Source organism: Amblyomma americanum, chromosome 2 (assembly GCF_052857255.1).
Source record: "Amblyomma americanum isolate KBUSLIRL-KWMA chromosome 2, ASM5285725v1, whole genome shotgun sequence".
Classification (NCBI taxonomy): Eukaryota; Metazoa; Arthropoda; class Arachnida; order Ixodida; family Ixodidae; genus Amblyomma; species Amblyomma americanum.
The window spans coordinates 184,167,405-184,180,628 of record NC_135498.1 but is presented as its reverse complement, the minus strand read 5'-3'; the positions used below and the strand labels follow the sequence as shown (position 1 = coordinate 184,180,628).

General features: G+C 45.8%; 1 protein-coding gene across 2 annotated transcripts in view; it reads right to left on the bottom strand.

Annotated features, from left to right (window-relative positions):
* The window catches only part of LOC144122077 (E3 ubiquitin-protein ligase RNF10), a 66,264-nt gene extending 53,040 nt beyond the window's left edge, over window positions 1-13,224 (bottom strand). For both annotated transcript variants that reach the window (XM_077655593.1, XM_077655594.1), the window contains exons 1-2: window positions 12,821-13,224; window positions 454-677 (exon numbers count right to left, since the gene is read on the bottom strand). In XM_077655593.1, coding sequence (XP_077511719.1) covers window positions 454-677; window positions 12,821-12,914 — 318 coding nt within the window. In that variant the 5' untranslated portion in view covers window positions 12,915-13,224. The remainder of the gene's footprint in view (window positions 1-453; window positions 678-12,820) is intronic.

Genomic DNA, 13,224 nt, shown 5'->3' with positions numbered 1-13,224 from the left:
AAACTTAGCAACCCTGCACAGAGCCACAGGTGCACAGCCAGCACAGCCCTTTTCCCTCCTTTACGGTTGCTCTGTGCCCTACACATCAAAACATAAGGAGCAAAACTAAGAACAGAAACAAACAAGCACTGAACCAGACTGGGTCACTTCTGGTTACATAAAACAAAACCAATCACAGCGATTACAGGTGGCGCTCGGTGCCACCAAAACTATGATGCAGCTTTTGTCGAGGCAACCAAAGGCAAGCTAACACATTTATCTGGCAGTCTAGACATCTTCGCTGCCTCCCCTACACCTCCCTCACTGTCTGGTCAGGGTTCGCACTGGCTATGAAATAGGTGAAAACTTGTCCCTCACATTCTGCATTGCACACACCTACACCACACCTATGGCCCAGTGTCTGGCCTAACTACTAGCCCACACAAGGTGGTTTGGGGACGAAGGGTAGCTGACCTGACTGCGCTGTCCCTGTGATGACGCCTGTGCAGCCGGTGGGGGTTGTCCCTTGGGCTGAGGCCTCTTGTCTGGCGTTGTGCGGTTGCGCTGGGGCGCCGGTCGACGGCTGCCCCCTTCCCACTGCTGGCCTCCACCAGCCCATCGTCCCCGGCGGCCACCAGAACCACCAGAGCCACTGCTGCCGGGCCACTGCTGCTGCTGCTGCTGTTTGCCCGAACCATCTGCAGGAGGCGAGAGGGCACAGAGTTGAAGCCGAGTCTCTCACACAGTGACTCATTTCTGTGAACTAATCGGGCACTCAGCAAGCACCCTTGCAACAGCTCAAACCATGTGGAGTTATTGGGTAATGGTCACTGCGGTTGACCTGCAAGTCAATTCACCACAAGCATACAATAGCAAGTTCAACGAGGCACAAGCCAATCACAGAGGTCACAGAGGGTTAGAAAAAAAAAGTAAATCTTGAAAACAAAAAAATGTGACATGAGCAGACACAAATTACAATGAGTGCTATTGTAAATTGTGGGATTTAAGTCTTTCAAGTAGCACATGGGCTAGAACAACATTGTAGTGGGAGCGCTCCGGGTTAACTTAGACCAGCTGGGGGCGGGGTTTCTACAAAACAACACTGTGTAGAAAACGGCAAGCTGTTCTCTGGCTTGCGTGCAGCAGGGAAATAAGACTTGACTCACCACCTAGGAACTAAAGGTGTTCACCTATGCCAAGGCAGTGCGACACCCCACAGAGGTGAAGGAAAAACAACACGAGAGAAGGAATTCAATAATAAATTATCTGCTGGGCTTAGGCAAATTCCACATGGTGGATCATGCTTACTCATGCCTAGCATCTCATTTCAAAGAAAAAAATGATGGATGATTTAGCATGGTTAGGGAAAATGCGAATCAGGTGTGCTCGCACTTCGGTTTTCACTTCGGTTTCGGCTAGAGGCTCGAAGGCAAAGCAACAGCGGTGTGTTCTGGATCCATTGTGCATGGATAGAAGTTGATGAAGACAACGATATCCAAACCACAGCATGAGAGACTGACAGTTAAACACTCGGGATGTTCGGCTGCAGCGTGGTCTAATGCAGTAACCAGCAAAGCTCATCCTTTCACGCTGCTGCGGGTTCAAAACTGACTCGCGGCCATAGTTGGCCATAAATACTGCTAGCAGGCCCACCGTGACAGGTGAGCCACCTGCCAGAGGCTTCAGACAGACAAACATCGGTGAAATCTGAATGGGGGTTTTAGTGCTAGCACACTAATAACATGCAAAGAAATATTTTGTTTCTAGTCCTTTAAGGGAAAGTCATGGTGCTGGCACCCTCTGCAGAGATCTATTACAACTGTAGACTCACAGACACCATTTTCTAAGTGTTGCGCAGGAAAGAAAATGGGCTCCGATACTTGTAACCTTGCAATAAAATATTTTGATGGTCGTATTCTAAAGCAACAAACCTGAAGAGGTGATCTTTGTGAGTATTCGAGTCAAATTTAAAACTCTGCATAGACCCAATAACTTAATAATTTTCGAAAATTGCTGCCCACAATGCTCACAACTGATTAAGGGTGCGGCAGGACGCAGTCGCAGACAGTTGATTTTTTTTTTATGCCGCGTCGACATGCACGAGTAGAGGGGGAAGAAGAGAAGCCTAACTTTTAATCAGAGATATCATCAGCTTAAAAATTCTTGCACTGCGGTGATGAGTGACGAAACACTAATTGCTTGAGCACTTTGCCTAATCCCAGTAAATATTTCATGGCCCTTTAAAACCTAAGCTTATGTGTGTAATCAACACCCTGCAAGTCTGTCAGATGACTTTTAACCTAGAAAAAAGTGCTGTAAGCAGGCCATCCCCAACTTGCCTGTCTTTATAAGCAGTGCACGTGATTTTTATTCGCCACCAAGTTGTCTACTGAATAGGCTCATTTCACAAGCAGTTGTTTGTGGAGCTGTAATGCTCCAGTTGGCGGCCATGGCGGTGCGAAGCTTCACGTATGCGTGACAAAAAGTTTCGTGACAACAGTTTTGTTTCAATCGCCACGTGGTGTTCCTCACGACAGGTATTCCGGCTTTGTGGGACAGGTGGCTTCGATTGATTGGCACCACATGCTGTAAATGGTGCCCTGAGCACAAAGCACGAGCATCTGAGTGTTCTCTTTCGAAAGAAAGGTCCCAAAGAGAGTGCATAGGAGCTGGTCACGGAGGCAGTTGGTGAGGCTCAGATCAGCGCACTTAGTCTCCTGATCCTGCCAGATCAGCTTAAGTTGGCACAGCGTAAATTTCCAAGGTCAATTTCACCTTCCCGCTACTTTGTGAACCCATCTTAACAGCAATTCTGCCCAGTGCCAGAGGTGAAGAAGTTACACGTTAAATGATTTCCCCTCAGTTCTCACTTCAGCCAAAGCCACCATGCAAGCGGATAATGCCGTCTAGTTTCCACCGATAAACCACTACACGATACAATATTCACTGTTAAACACAGAATTACTTCGCATATCATCTGGGTTAGCAGCAAATAAACGCACTAAACAATGCAAAAACTAACTACATACTGTTTCTTTCCAGATATATTAATATAAACAGCACACCTCTGCAAATATATCTTGATGGTAGCACTCTGGTTTAAGTGAACACTATTCAATATTTGGTCGTTGCGCTTGAGAGTAAATTGAACTGGAAGCCACACACTGATTACTTGTACGCTAAACTAGCATCCATATGCTAGTTCTTTCCATATAAAAAATTATTTACTTCTTTATCATTCACTGTCATATCACGCACTGTCGCGAATCAGTCTCCCACATTATAAACTTATATAAACTTAATTGCTCGACTCCATAAAGAGCGGTGCAAATAATCACCTTTCCAGGTCCATCACAAGCAGCCTTATTTTGCAGGCTGAAAATACTTCCTTTCACATTAACCTCGGCAATGAAACTTGCCATTTTAGTTAATAAGACAACAGGTCACAATCACTTGTTATCATTAAGTATGTTTCTGATTCCTACTCTTAACACTAGACATGCCGCTAACATACTTTTAATTTACCAGTTACCAAAAACACGTATGGCCTAAAATTGATACAGCAATATGGTACAAAAACATAAAACGCCTTAGAATGACCACCAGTAACCATGTCCTCCATGAAAAGGTTTGGTTTATGGGGTATAACGTCCCAAAGCGACTCAGGCTATGAGGGATGCCGTAGTGGAGCGCTCTTGGAAGTTTCGACCACCTGGGGTTCCTTATTGTGCACTGACATCGCACAGTACATGGGCCTCCAGCATTTCGCCTTCATCGAAATGAGACTGCCGTGGAAGGGATCAAACCCGCGTCTTCCGGGTCAGCAGCCAAGCACCATAACCACTGAGCCACCATGGCGGCTTTAATGTCAAATCGTACTGAAATTTGTTTCTACTGCACACACAGAAGCCTACCAAAGCTAATATAAAAGCCACCTGCATACATCTCGATTCTGCAATCAATGCGGAGGCTTTTATACTCTTCAGCGCAAGAGCACCTCTGTATACTTCATACCTTTGGCAGTGCTCTAAAGAAATACTGATACAGCCGTGCCTTACAAAGTGGAATGTGAAAATTTGGCACCTCACTATCAAACACATCTCAAATGCTTGTGGTAGCATGCCAAGCATACTTTTTGTCGCAAAAAATGCAAGCAGGTTAGTGAGAAATTGTGTGACAAACGCGAAGTAAAAATAAGCTTGAACACTATCCAAGCTAGTTTCAAGTTTCAAAAAAGCATGAACACAATTATGCATAATTATGCCCCTGTTGTACTTAATGTGGAGCTCGCTCTGTACCGAACGAGAGATATTTGAGTAACGTATCACTAAAAACTCACAGTGGATATATTCACAGCCTTGTTTCTGCAAGAAAAAGCAGAAAAAACAAGTGTGGAATAGAACCAACAAGGAGATAAAATATAAGTGTTTTGTGAGATGGCTCACTGTCTGGATTGTTTCACCTGTGCCAACACTTCTGCTTTTAAGACACGAAAGCAGGCAGATGACAGCTGTTAGCTGGACTCCTCATGTGTTGCAAACACCAGGTGCCGATGGGAGCAGAGCAGCAGAGAAATTGGGCACAGAAGATAAATTCTGCCGTCAAACTAGCTGTTCTCGCCTTATACACACACACAAAAAAGGAAATAGTATTCAGCACATCCAGAGCACCCCGCTGCAAGCATTTCACTATGCCAGCAGTGACCAGCCAACTTTGACATTTGGAAAGGCAAGACATGCTTTTGGAGGTGCGAAGGTGACATTTCTTTCTGCTGTGAACTCCTTTTATACTGATAACCTCAGGAAAAATTCTAAAGGTGACTACACCAGCAGTATTCTTCCGGCTCCGTAAGCTTACACACTAGTTGAAATAGTCATGCCGGCATCAATTACAAATTGACATGACATGCAATTTCCGGACACCTGATTTCCACTTCTTGTGCACATACTTCAATCCTCTTTTTTGGTCCATTCTTCTGTGTCAGAAAGTGACACTTAGTTCACGACCTAGCCTAATTGTTGGTGCCAAAATCAATACTTTCCTCATGTTCCCCCAAGGGTAATTGTGAAGGAACAATATAATTTACAGAGATACAGAAATTGATACTTCAAATATAGCCAATAAACAACGCAATGAAAGTAACACTGATAAAGAGGTCTGTTTGGGAACATTTAGTTACTCAGCACAGTTGCTACTATTATATTTGATCGTTGACATACAAATCACTTCAATCACAGTTCCACATTTCAATATTATGCTATGCGGTTTCCAAGCTTTGCAAAGCTAAATCAGCCCCAACCACTAAGCTTACAATTCGAGTACAACCGAGCAGAGTAGCGAGTATAAGTTCCTCTGCTCACGTCGTTGTCTCAGATGACTTCGCCTGTCCCTGCGTTTGTCTTCGTGGATTGCCCAGTGTTTGCACCCATTGTTCACCATAAGAATACCATGCACCAGCTAACCCCAACCGAAGTTTTATTGAAGTAGAACCCAGCTTTCTGTACAAATGCTTCAAAACTCAATCTTTTTGCATTGTTACACTTTGAAGAGACTGACAAGAGCGGATTTTTTCAGTTTTTAATTCAAGACGCTACTTTTGGTTTTGTTTAGATTATTACTTTCAACGAAAGAAATCCTGATTTTTTTCGGTGACTTAATGTAGCAATTCTGTGTGGTCAGAAGATTTTAAAGTCTATCTGGGTATTTTTGTCATCCTGAACAATTTATTCGCCAGTAATTAATGTGTAAAAGGTAGTATTGGAGCTGTGAGCTGTGTAGAAAAAGTTGCTACCCTATTAAAAGAGTAACTGAACTTAAATGAGATAGCCTGCAGACAAAAAAAATGAAAATGAAAATTGGTTTTTGAGGAAAGGAAATGATGCAGTAACAGTCTCACATATCTCCATCCACGTCCGAAATAACAGTGCCCTAAGGGAAGGGATAAAGGAGGGAATGAAAGAAGGGAGAAAGAGGTGCCCTAGTGGAGGGCTCCGGATAATTTCGACCACCTGGGGATCTTAAAGGTGCACTGACATCCACAGCACATGGGTGCCGCGGTCGGGTGCGAACCCGGGTACTCTGGCTCAGTAGACGAGCGCCTTAACCACTGAGCCAGCACAGTGGGTGCAGACAAAAACCGGAAGGGGAAGTTCACTTCTAAGAACTAGGTTGACAGGTTATCGTTGGAGTTTTTGGCACGCTGCGTTGAGAAACTGGTTGAGCTTGAGGGCGAGGGATAACATGGTCTGCGTGCTGATAATGATGGAACTGCTGCTCAATTGTCGCAGTAGCCGAAAGATACTTTTTCGTGACACCCATTTGCAGTGTCGTATCAATGTCCCATATCCAATTTAATTTACCTAATTCACCAACTGCTCTAAGCAAGCGATGACAGTGAAGAAACAGTGCTTAGCTAGAAGACTGCGAGATTATGCTTCCCAGTCTGCAGAGGCATGCAAGCTAGCGGAGCAATACCTCGAATCACACAACTGCACTGATTATTCTTCAATACCATTTTCAACTTTAAAGGGAAGCTGAAACGGTTTTAAAATTGCATGGAACGCTGTGGTTGGAAAGAAGGGACCTTGGAGATCATGTGTGTAAATTTTTTCTCGATTCTGTCCACAAACAGAGCTGCAATCGCTTCTCAAAAACCCGCCGCCGACACGCCCTCATTGCTTCCTGAAGCGCCGGGTGGGGGGATGGCAGAAAGGGAGAACTGGCGGAAGTGACGCTATTCACGGAGAGTCGGCTCGCCATCCTGCTTTGATTGCTTCGCTGCAGCCCGAGCTTTGGTGACCAACGCTATCTACTGCCAGTGCCGTTTGCTTTGTCTAGTTCAGGCGTTCTGTGGAATGCTTGAAGCCTGTATATAAACCAGTTTTGACATGGTACTTCTTTCCAACAGTGCTCAGCACACAGTTTGGTAGAGTAAGTCGGTTGTTCTCCTCCAGCCTCTTCCACGTTAACCAGGCAAGCTGGCAGTACACAGCATACCGAAGCTGCCTGCACAAAATATGTTTATTGCATCGATATTTCTTTTTGTTACATTACTTTCTTACTGATTTGTCGACTTTTTGCCTTCTCCAGCTGGTTCACATCCATACTGAGCTAATGCCACTTCCAGCACTGCCTTACTAAGGCACACAATACAACTCTCTAGAGCTCGTTACGCAGTATGCACCTTTTAGCTTTTTCCTGATTTCTTGTGCCTCGTGGCAGCACAAAACAATCCTCTTAATCTTTCATCAGCACGCAACATGTGCAACTGCACCTAAGTGAACAAAAAACTGATTACGTCAACCTAGTATACTTGAGCAATGCAAAAATTTGCATTCATGAACGCCTGGTCATTGCTGACGATCGACAATGGCGTCAGAATTCATGCAAATTTGTCCTCGAGTCAGAACGGCAAATTCGTCAAGCCGCGGTGCGCGTATATCTGCCACAAGTAATTCTGCTGGTTATCTCGATACGCAACAGCAGCAACAATATTGTATATCTGACAGCACTCTAGTTTTGATGAGCAGCCCTGCGAGCTCCGAAACACAGCCATAATTATTGTTCAAAAGCGTGTTCAGCATGCAAAAAAAAGAAAAATGTATGGGGGTAAGTGCAGAAGTTTCGTGGCTAAACCGTAGCCCGAACATGTGACAGAAGGAAAAGCGCACACGGGAGCTTACTCCATTGTCTCGTCTCTTCGCGCTGCAGTATAGCAGTGAACCCACTCCAACTCATCCAGTCTGTCATTCTTTTGTAGTCCTAAAAGGCCTTTGGATGTAATTAGGCACGTAACTATAAATAAATGAACAAGCAAATGCTTTACCTCACGTGACTTGTGTAAGCATACCGGCGATTTGAATTCGATCATGTTTACAGGCGTTACAAAAAGTTGGTTGTCTGCCTTTTATGCAGGAGCGATCACAGAACAGCATTTCGACGCGATTTCCTTTTTTTCTATAGCCATTTGTACATGCACCTATGCAAAACACGTACCAGTCGAGATTTCCAGCACGTGAAAATGTCGAGACTTGACTTTCGTTGCCGGCACACTCCGTGACGTCGTCGGCTCCGTCATTTTCTGAAGCTGCTAATCGATCGCTCAGACATGTATATGGTGAGGGTCCGAACTGTTAAACACTGCTTGAATTATCCATAACTTCCAAAATGTAGCTTAAGCCAGCCGAAGCAATGCGCTAAGCATCAACGCCATCGGTGCTGGCCGGAGATCTCCGTAGATGACGTCATGACGGACCCGGCCAATCGCAAGCAACAGCGGCATTCGCTCAGTGATGGGGCACGTTTCCATGTAAAAAACAGCTTTTTGAATTTATTTTCGCCCATTCTCAATGAGATATTCTTTTTCAGTGGACTAAAAACTATAAAATGCCGCAGGGAACCCATTTTTTTTCTAAAAGTGCTTCAGCTTCCCTTTAAGTGAGTGTCAGCATTCAGCAGCCAGCTAGCTAGCTGGCCTTGCAAGCCAAAAATACTGGCCTTTTTCGGTTCACACCGAATTTCGAAACGTGAATTCAGCGAATTTTAACGGGTTTCTTTTCCGGTTTAAAACAAAAAATTCAACCCCTAGCTGTTAGTAATCCCCTATGGACACACATGAAAAAGTGATCTCCCTTTCCTCTCTTCCCTCCGTTCCCCTTCGACTAGTTAACCTGCCTGCCTATAGACCGTTTACAGCGCGCAGTTCTTCCGTTTGAGACCAGATGGCACCACAGACGCGCTCGGAACACGGCGCCATTACGGACCTCGTAAGTCGCCGGAGTGTACGCCTCGATGCAGTAATGGAAATATCGCGGGTAGCTGCCGAAGTGTTCTTTCTGCGAAGATGGGGAAAGGCAGAGGAAATACGTGCTTTATTGTGGATTGCAAGAATTGCGACAGAGAGTTAAAGGTGCAGGATGCGATCGTTTGCGAGCCTCACGGAACCGAACTGCACAAGGAAGTACTGCCCCTGTTCGCGCCCGTTTGCCATGCATCATTTCCGAACGGGCGAACGCGACAAACACGTCCGCCAGTGCTAGATGGCCAATATAGAAAGAAAGGTTACGATCTTGGAAAATCTGCGAGGGCAAGTGCGCAACATTGCTTCATGATCAAAGTGTTCCGCCACCGAAACCGTCACTTCGTGCTTTCAGTTGCTGTGCAGTTGCGCCTACGTGTGTAGTGAGGCCGCATTGCTCGTAAGTTAAGGTGTTCGGCAATTGTAGTAACAGCAGCGCCGGAGGCCAGATCAGGTACGGAAAAGAAGGACGACTTATGCTCCTACATGCCGCTACTGTAGATCGTGCGCTGCACAGCCGTACGAACGGACAACGCTTACCGTCCGTGTATTGTATGCCGTCTTGGTGCTACTCTTGAACTTCGCTCCAAGTAGAGCGCTTTTCGTGGACCAGATTCGGAATACAGCATTTGCGTTACGGCTGCTGGGCTGGATGATTGCCACTTCCTCGCGGTCCATGCGAGACAGCCACTAAATGTTACCCCGCAGGCCAGCGCTCAGAGAGAAGCTGATTACTTACCACCAACGAGACCTCGAGCATTTTCATGTCCGCATATCGAGAGTGGAGCGTACCGCAATTTCATATGTGAGACTGACATAATTATGAACTTCGTGTAGTGTGAATGCGTTGCTGTGCGCGTTATAACAATTATATCGCGGAATCCTTCGAAACGATTGCGCGCCAGATTGTGAAGGCTGCTTGATGAATGGTACTGCTATACATGGTAGTGAACATTTGTGTGTCTATTTATTTTTGTCACCTTTGTGTGCTTAACAAACCAATAGAAAATATTTTCGGTTTCCTAAGCACCGTTAACAGGTTGCAAACAAATGCGTACGATGTGCATGCGAGCGTTTTAGAGCGGTGTCTGCGTGCATGTACAGAATACTATAACGACCTGCGCTGCCGCAGAAGCATTAAACCTTGCCGTTTAAGATAATAACAATAAAAAAAAAACATTCAGCAAAGCCTTCTGCGGACGCAAAGACAAGTATCAGGAAATCCATCCATTGGCTGGCTATGAAACCGGACACCGTTTTCAAGGCCACAAGAGATCAAATTAGAGTTCTCACGTGTCCTTCGAATCTTTGGCCAAACCATACTGTCTCCTTCCCACTATTTTACAACCGTATCAGCCGAAACACAGCCTGTTGGAACCGAACCATCAGACGCGGCAGCCGTCGCGACGAGGCGCGCTCGGAGCAGTCAGGAGGCGTGCAATGGCGGCGTGCTCACGTGACCAAAGATGGCAGCCCCCATGATACGGCGCTGTAAAGCGTCTATTAATTCATCTCTCTCTCTGTTGCATAAAAAAAAATTGGGTCTTTAAAATTCAGTTTTCAGTATCAAATAAAACAGACAAGTCAATGTGAACATCTTTAGCAGGCTTCAATGTTCCGAAGGATGCTTTCAATTCTCTCGCTAAATTAATTATTCTCTGCAAACCCATTTCCATCTGCCCTAATTCTATTTCAATTCTAAAAACATGATCGGACTCAAAACCTGCAATAGGGTTGACCATTTTCACACACCACCTTCCATTTGCAAAACAACCTTTTCTTTAAAGAAACTAATCCATGATAGCTTGGTGTTAATTAGTGGAATACTTCTATTGTCACAGCGCACTTCATAAAACAAAGCAGCAGCTGCTTGTCAAGTGTGTGCGCTGGCATTAACAAGGGTACGGCAATTCATTATTATCAAACACAGGCAACGATGTCCAGTTTCTAAAAGAGAAATTCAAACCATGGCTACACCTTGTCTAATGAGTTTGTAACATGCTATTTGGAAAGCTGTGCTCCATTTTTTAGGGGGTAAACACTAAACGACACCACTACTGGTTGCGTGAAATACAGGACAGATTATATGTCATTCTTATTGTATTGAGTTCCATCTTAGCCCGTGGCCCCTGTCAACATAAGAAAGCCGGGCCAAACATACTGGAGGTGAGATGCAAGGCAGCTGTGTGCTATGCAATGTCAGTGCATGTTAAAGGATCCCAGGTGGATGCAATTAATCCGGAGCCCTCCAACGTCCCTGTCGCTATGGGACATTAACTCCCATAAACAGTAACACCGCCCAAAACTTAACCATCCAGGCTCTCCATGGCAAATAAGGGCAGCCTTCCTTGCACTTTCCTTGAGAAAACCTGCGCTTGAGTGAGAATAAAAAATGGAGACCACTGTTGCAAGATTGAACCCCACACTTCCTGGAAGTAACAATTATGATCTTTCGAAGCCTTTTCCTGCATTTTCTGTATTTTCGTGTATTTAGAACACTCTCAGCACCTTCATGCATATGGCCTCTTCCTGCAAATTGTTTAAGCAGATCTTCATGGCCACATAATCATCCTGTTAATTCTGCTTTCAAAACCCTTAGTATCAACACCCACGGGAACCAAGGTCATGATACCAAAGCCGTCGAAATGGTGGCCTGCGGCTTTCAACAGCTTTTGCAGCCGTCCCAAGATGACGCACTAAGACAAATTGTTGGATAGATGTTGGATACTTTTTGACAGAAACCATAGTACAAATTTTCTAAAGTATTCTTGCTTGCATCTGCTTTCCAACGTGAAAGAGCTGTGACAGGGAGCAAGCAGTTTTCGCAAAGAAAAATTCTGTACTGTTTTGAGAGTGCTGATAACATTAACGACAGCAATGAAAGAGACTCAGCGCATTCTTTGGATAAGATAAGCGACAGATGGTGGCAAATACAGCAGTAGTGACGAACGAACCGGCAAAAACTGGCCCTCAACATTGCGGGCATTGCTCTCAGAGTGCAAATCAACACCTTTTGTCAGTCCTCTTCAACAGTTTCCTTTCAGATACTTATCTTTAGAGCAAAGCAAGTGCCGAGTACCCGCGCTCCAGCTGGAAAATTAAATTAGTACGGAAAGCCCAGCAGCACACCCAGCGACAGCCTAGATTTGGCTTTAATCGATGACGAAGCGCTTTACGTACGCCCTTCCCAAAATGTGCAGGACGTTATAAACAGATCAGCCCATGATGACAGGTCGCCTTCTATTAGCGGCGATCGCTTTCGACCGCTGACGCACAGGAACGGCACAAGCACATTATACCCACCACAAACCGTCAAGCTATCGCACCATGTCTACAGATAAATTACAAAGGACGGGAAAAAGATGTGCCCTGCCCGCACCGCAGTTTGTCACAACGGGATACCAATTACTAGTCTAGACAGATTATATCGGGACTAAAAAAATAAAGAAAAATATGTCCTAGCCCGCACGTCATGTCTAGACAAGAGGAACGGTTCAAACCAGGCCCATGACAGATGAAATAACGCAGTCAGTTCAAGTCAGACATGCCAGCACGTTGCATTGGTGAGAAACGTTAGAAATGCCGTCTTGCTCAACTTCGTACCTTGTCAACGTGCCATAACGGGTCTGGTCAGTAACCTCCACACAATATCTCTGAAATACTCGCAAAATTTATTCCGCCTCCTCCTCTAACCACGCAGCCTTACTTACACGCCCATTGCATAACTGGCCGCAGCCGCCACTTGTTCGTTCGGGCATGCTCCGAACCGAAACTAAAAGTCACCGGGAAAATGAGCGTGGGTTAGGCCTACCACGCGTTGCGCAAACTGCGTGTCCCCAAGCGCGCTACGGCTTCGCGGGAGGTCAACACCTAGAGGAAAACAACACGGCGGCTTCCCGCCGCGAGACAACACAGTGCGCAAGAGCTGATCGAAGGGAAAGGCGCGTCAATAGGCAGAACCGAAGCGAACTGCGCAGTGCGCCGCCGCGCGACAATGTTATCGCGCCAGGCACGAGTCACGAACCGCGGCGAGCAACAGCTCACCTTGTTTGCTCTTGGCGTCAGTGCTGGCGTTCCCCTTGGGAGCGGACGACGAGCGGGAAGAATTTTTCTTGTCCATCGCTGGAGGCTCTAGCATGGACGACGACGCACAGATCGTCGACGACAGACGCGCTGACAAAGGCGGCGACTCCGAAAGGAGTGGCGATAGCTACCTGGGTCTTCATGGCCGGGACAATTCAGAAGAGCTGCATATTGAAACACCCAGAAATAAAACTTGTCTACTTTGAGGAGACCAGTAGTAGAGTTGAAATGGAGGTAAGGCGCTAGCGAGGTCTAATCACCAGTAGCTGGGGGACGTTGCAATCCCCCAATCGTCCAATCTGGACGAAATTTGAGCTAGGCACTGAATGGAACGTCCTGCTTCGTCGCAAAATGGCGACGATGGC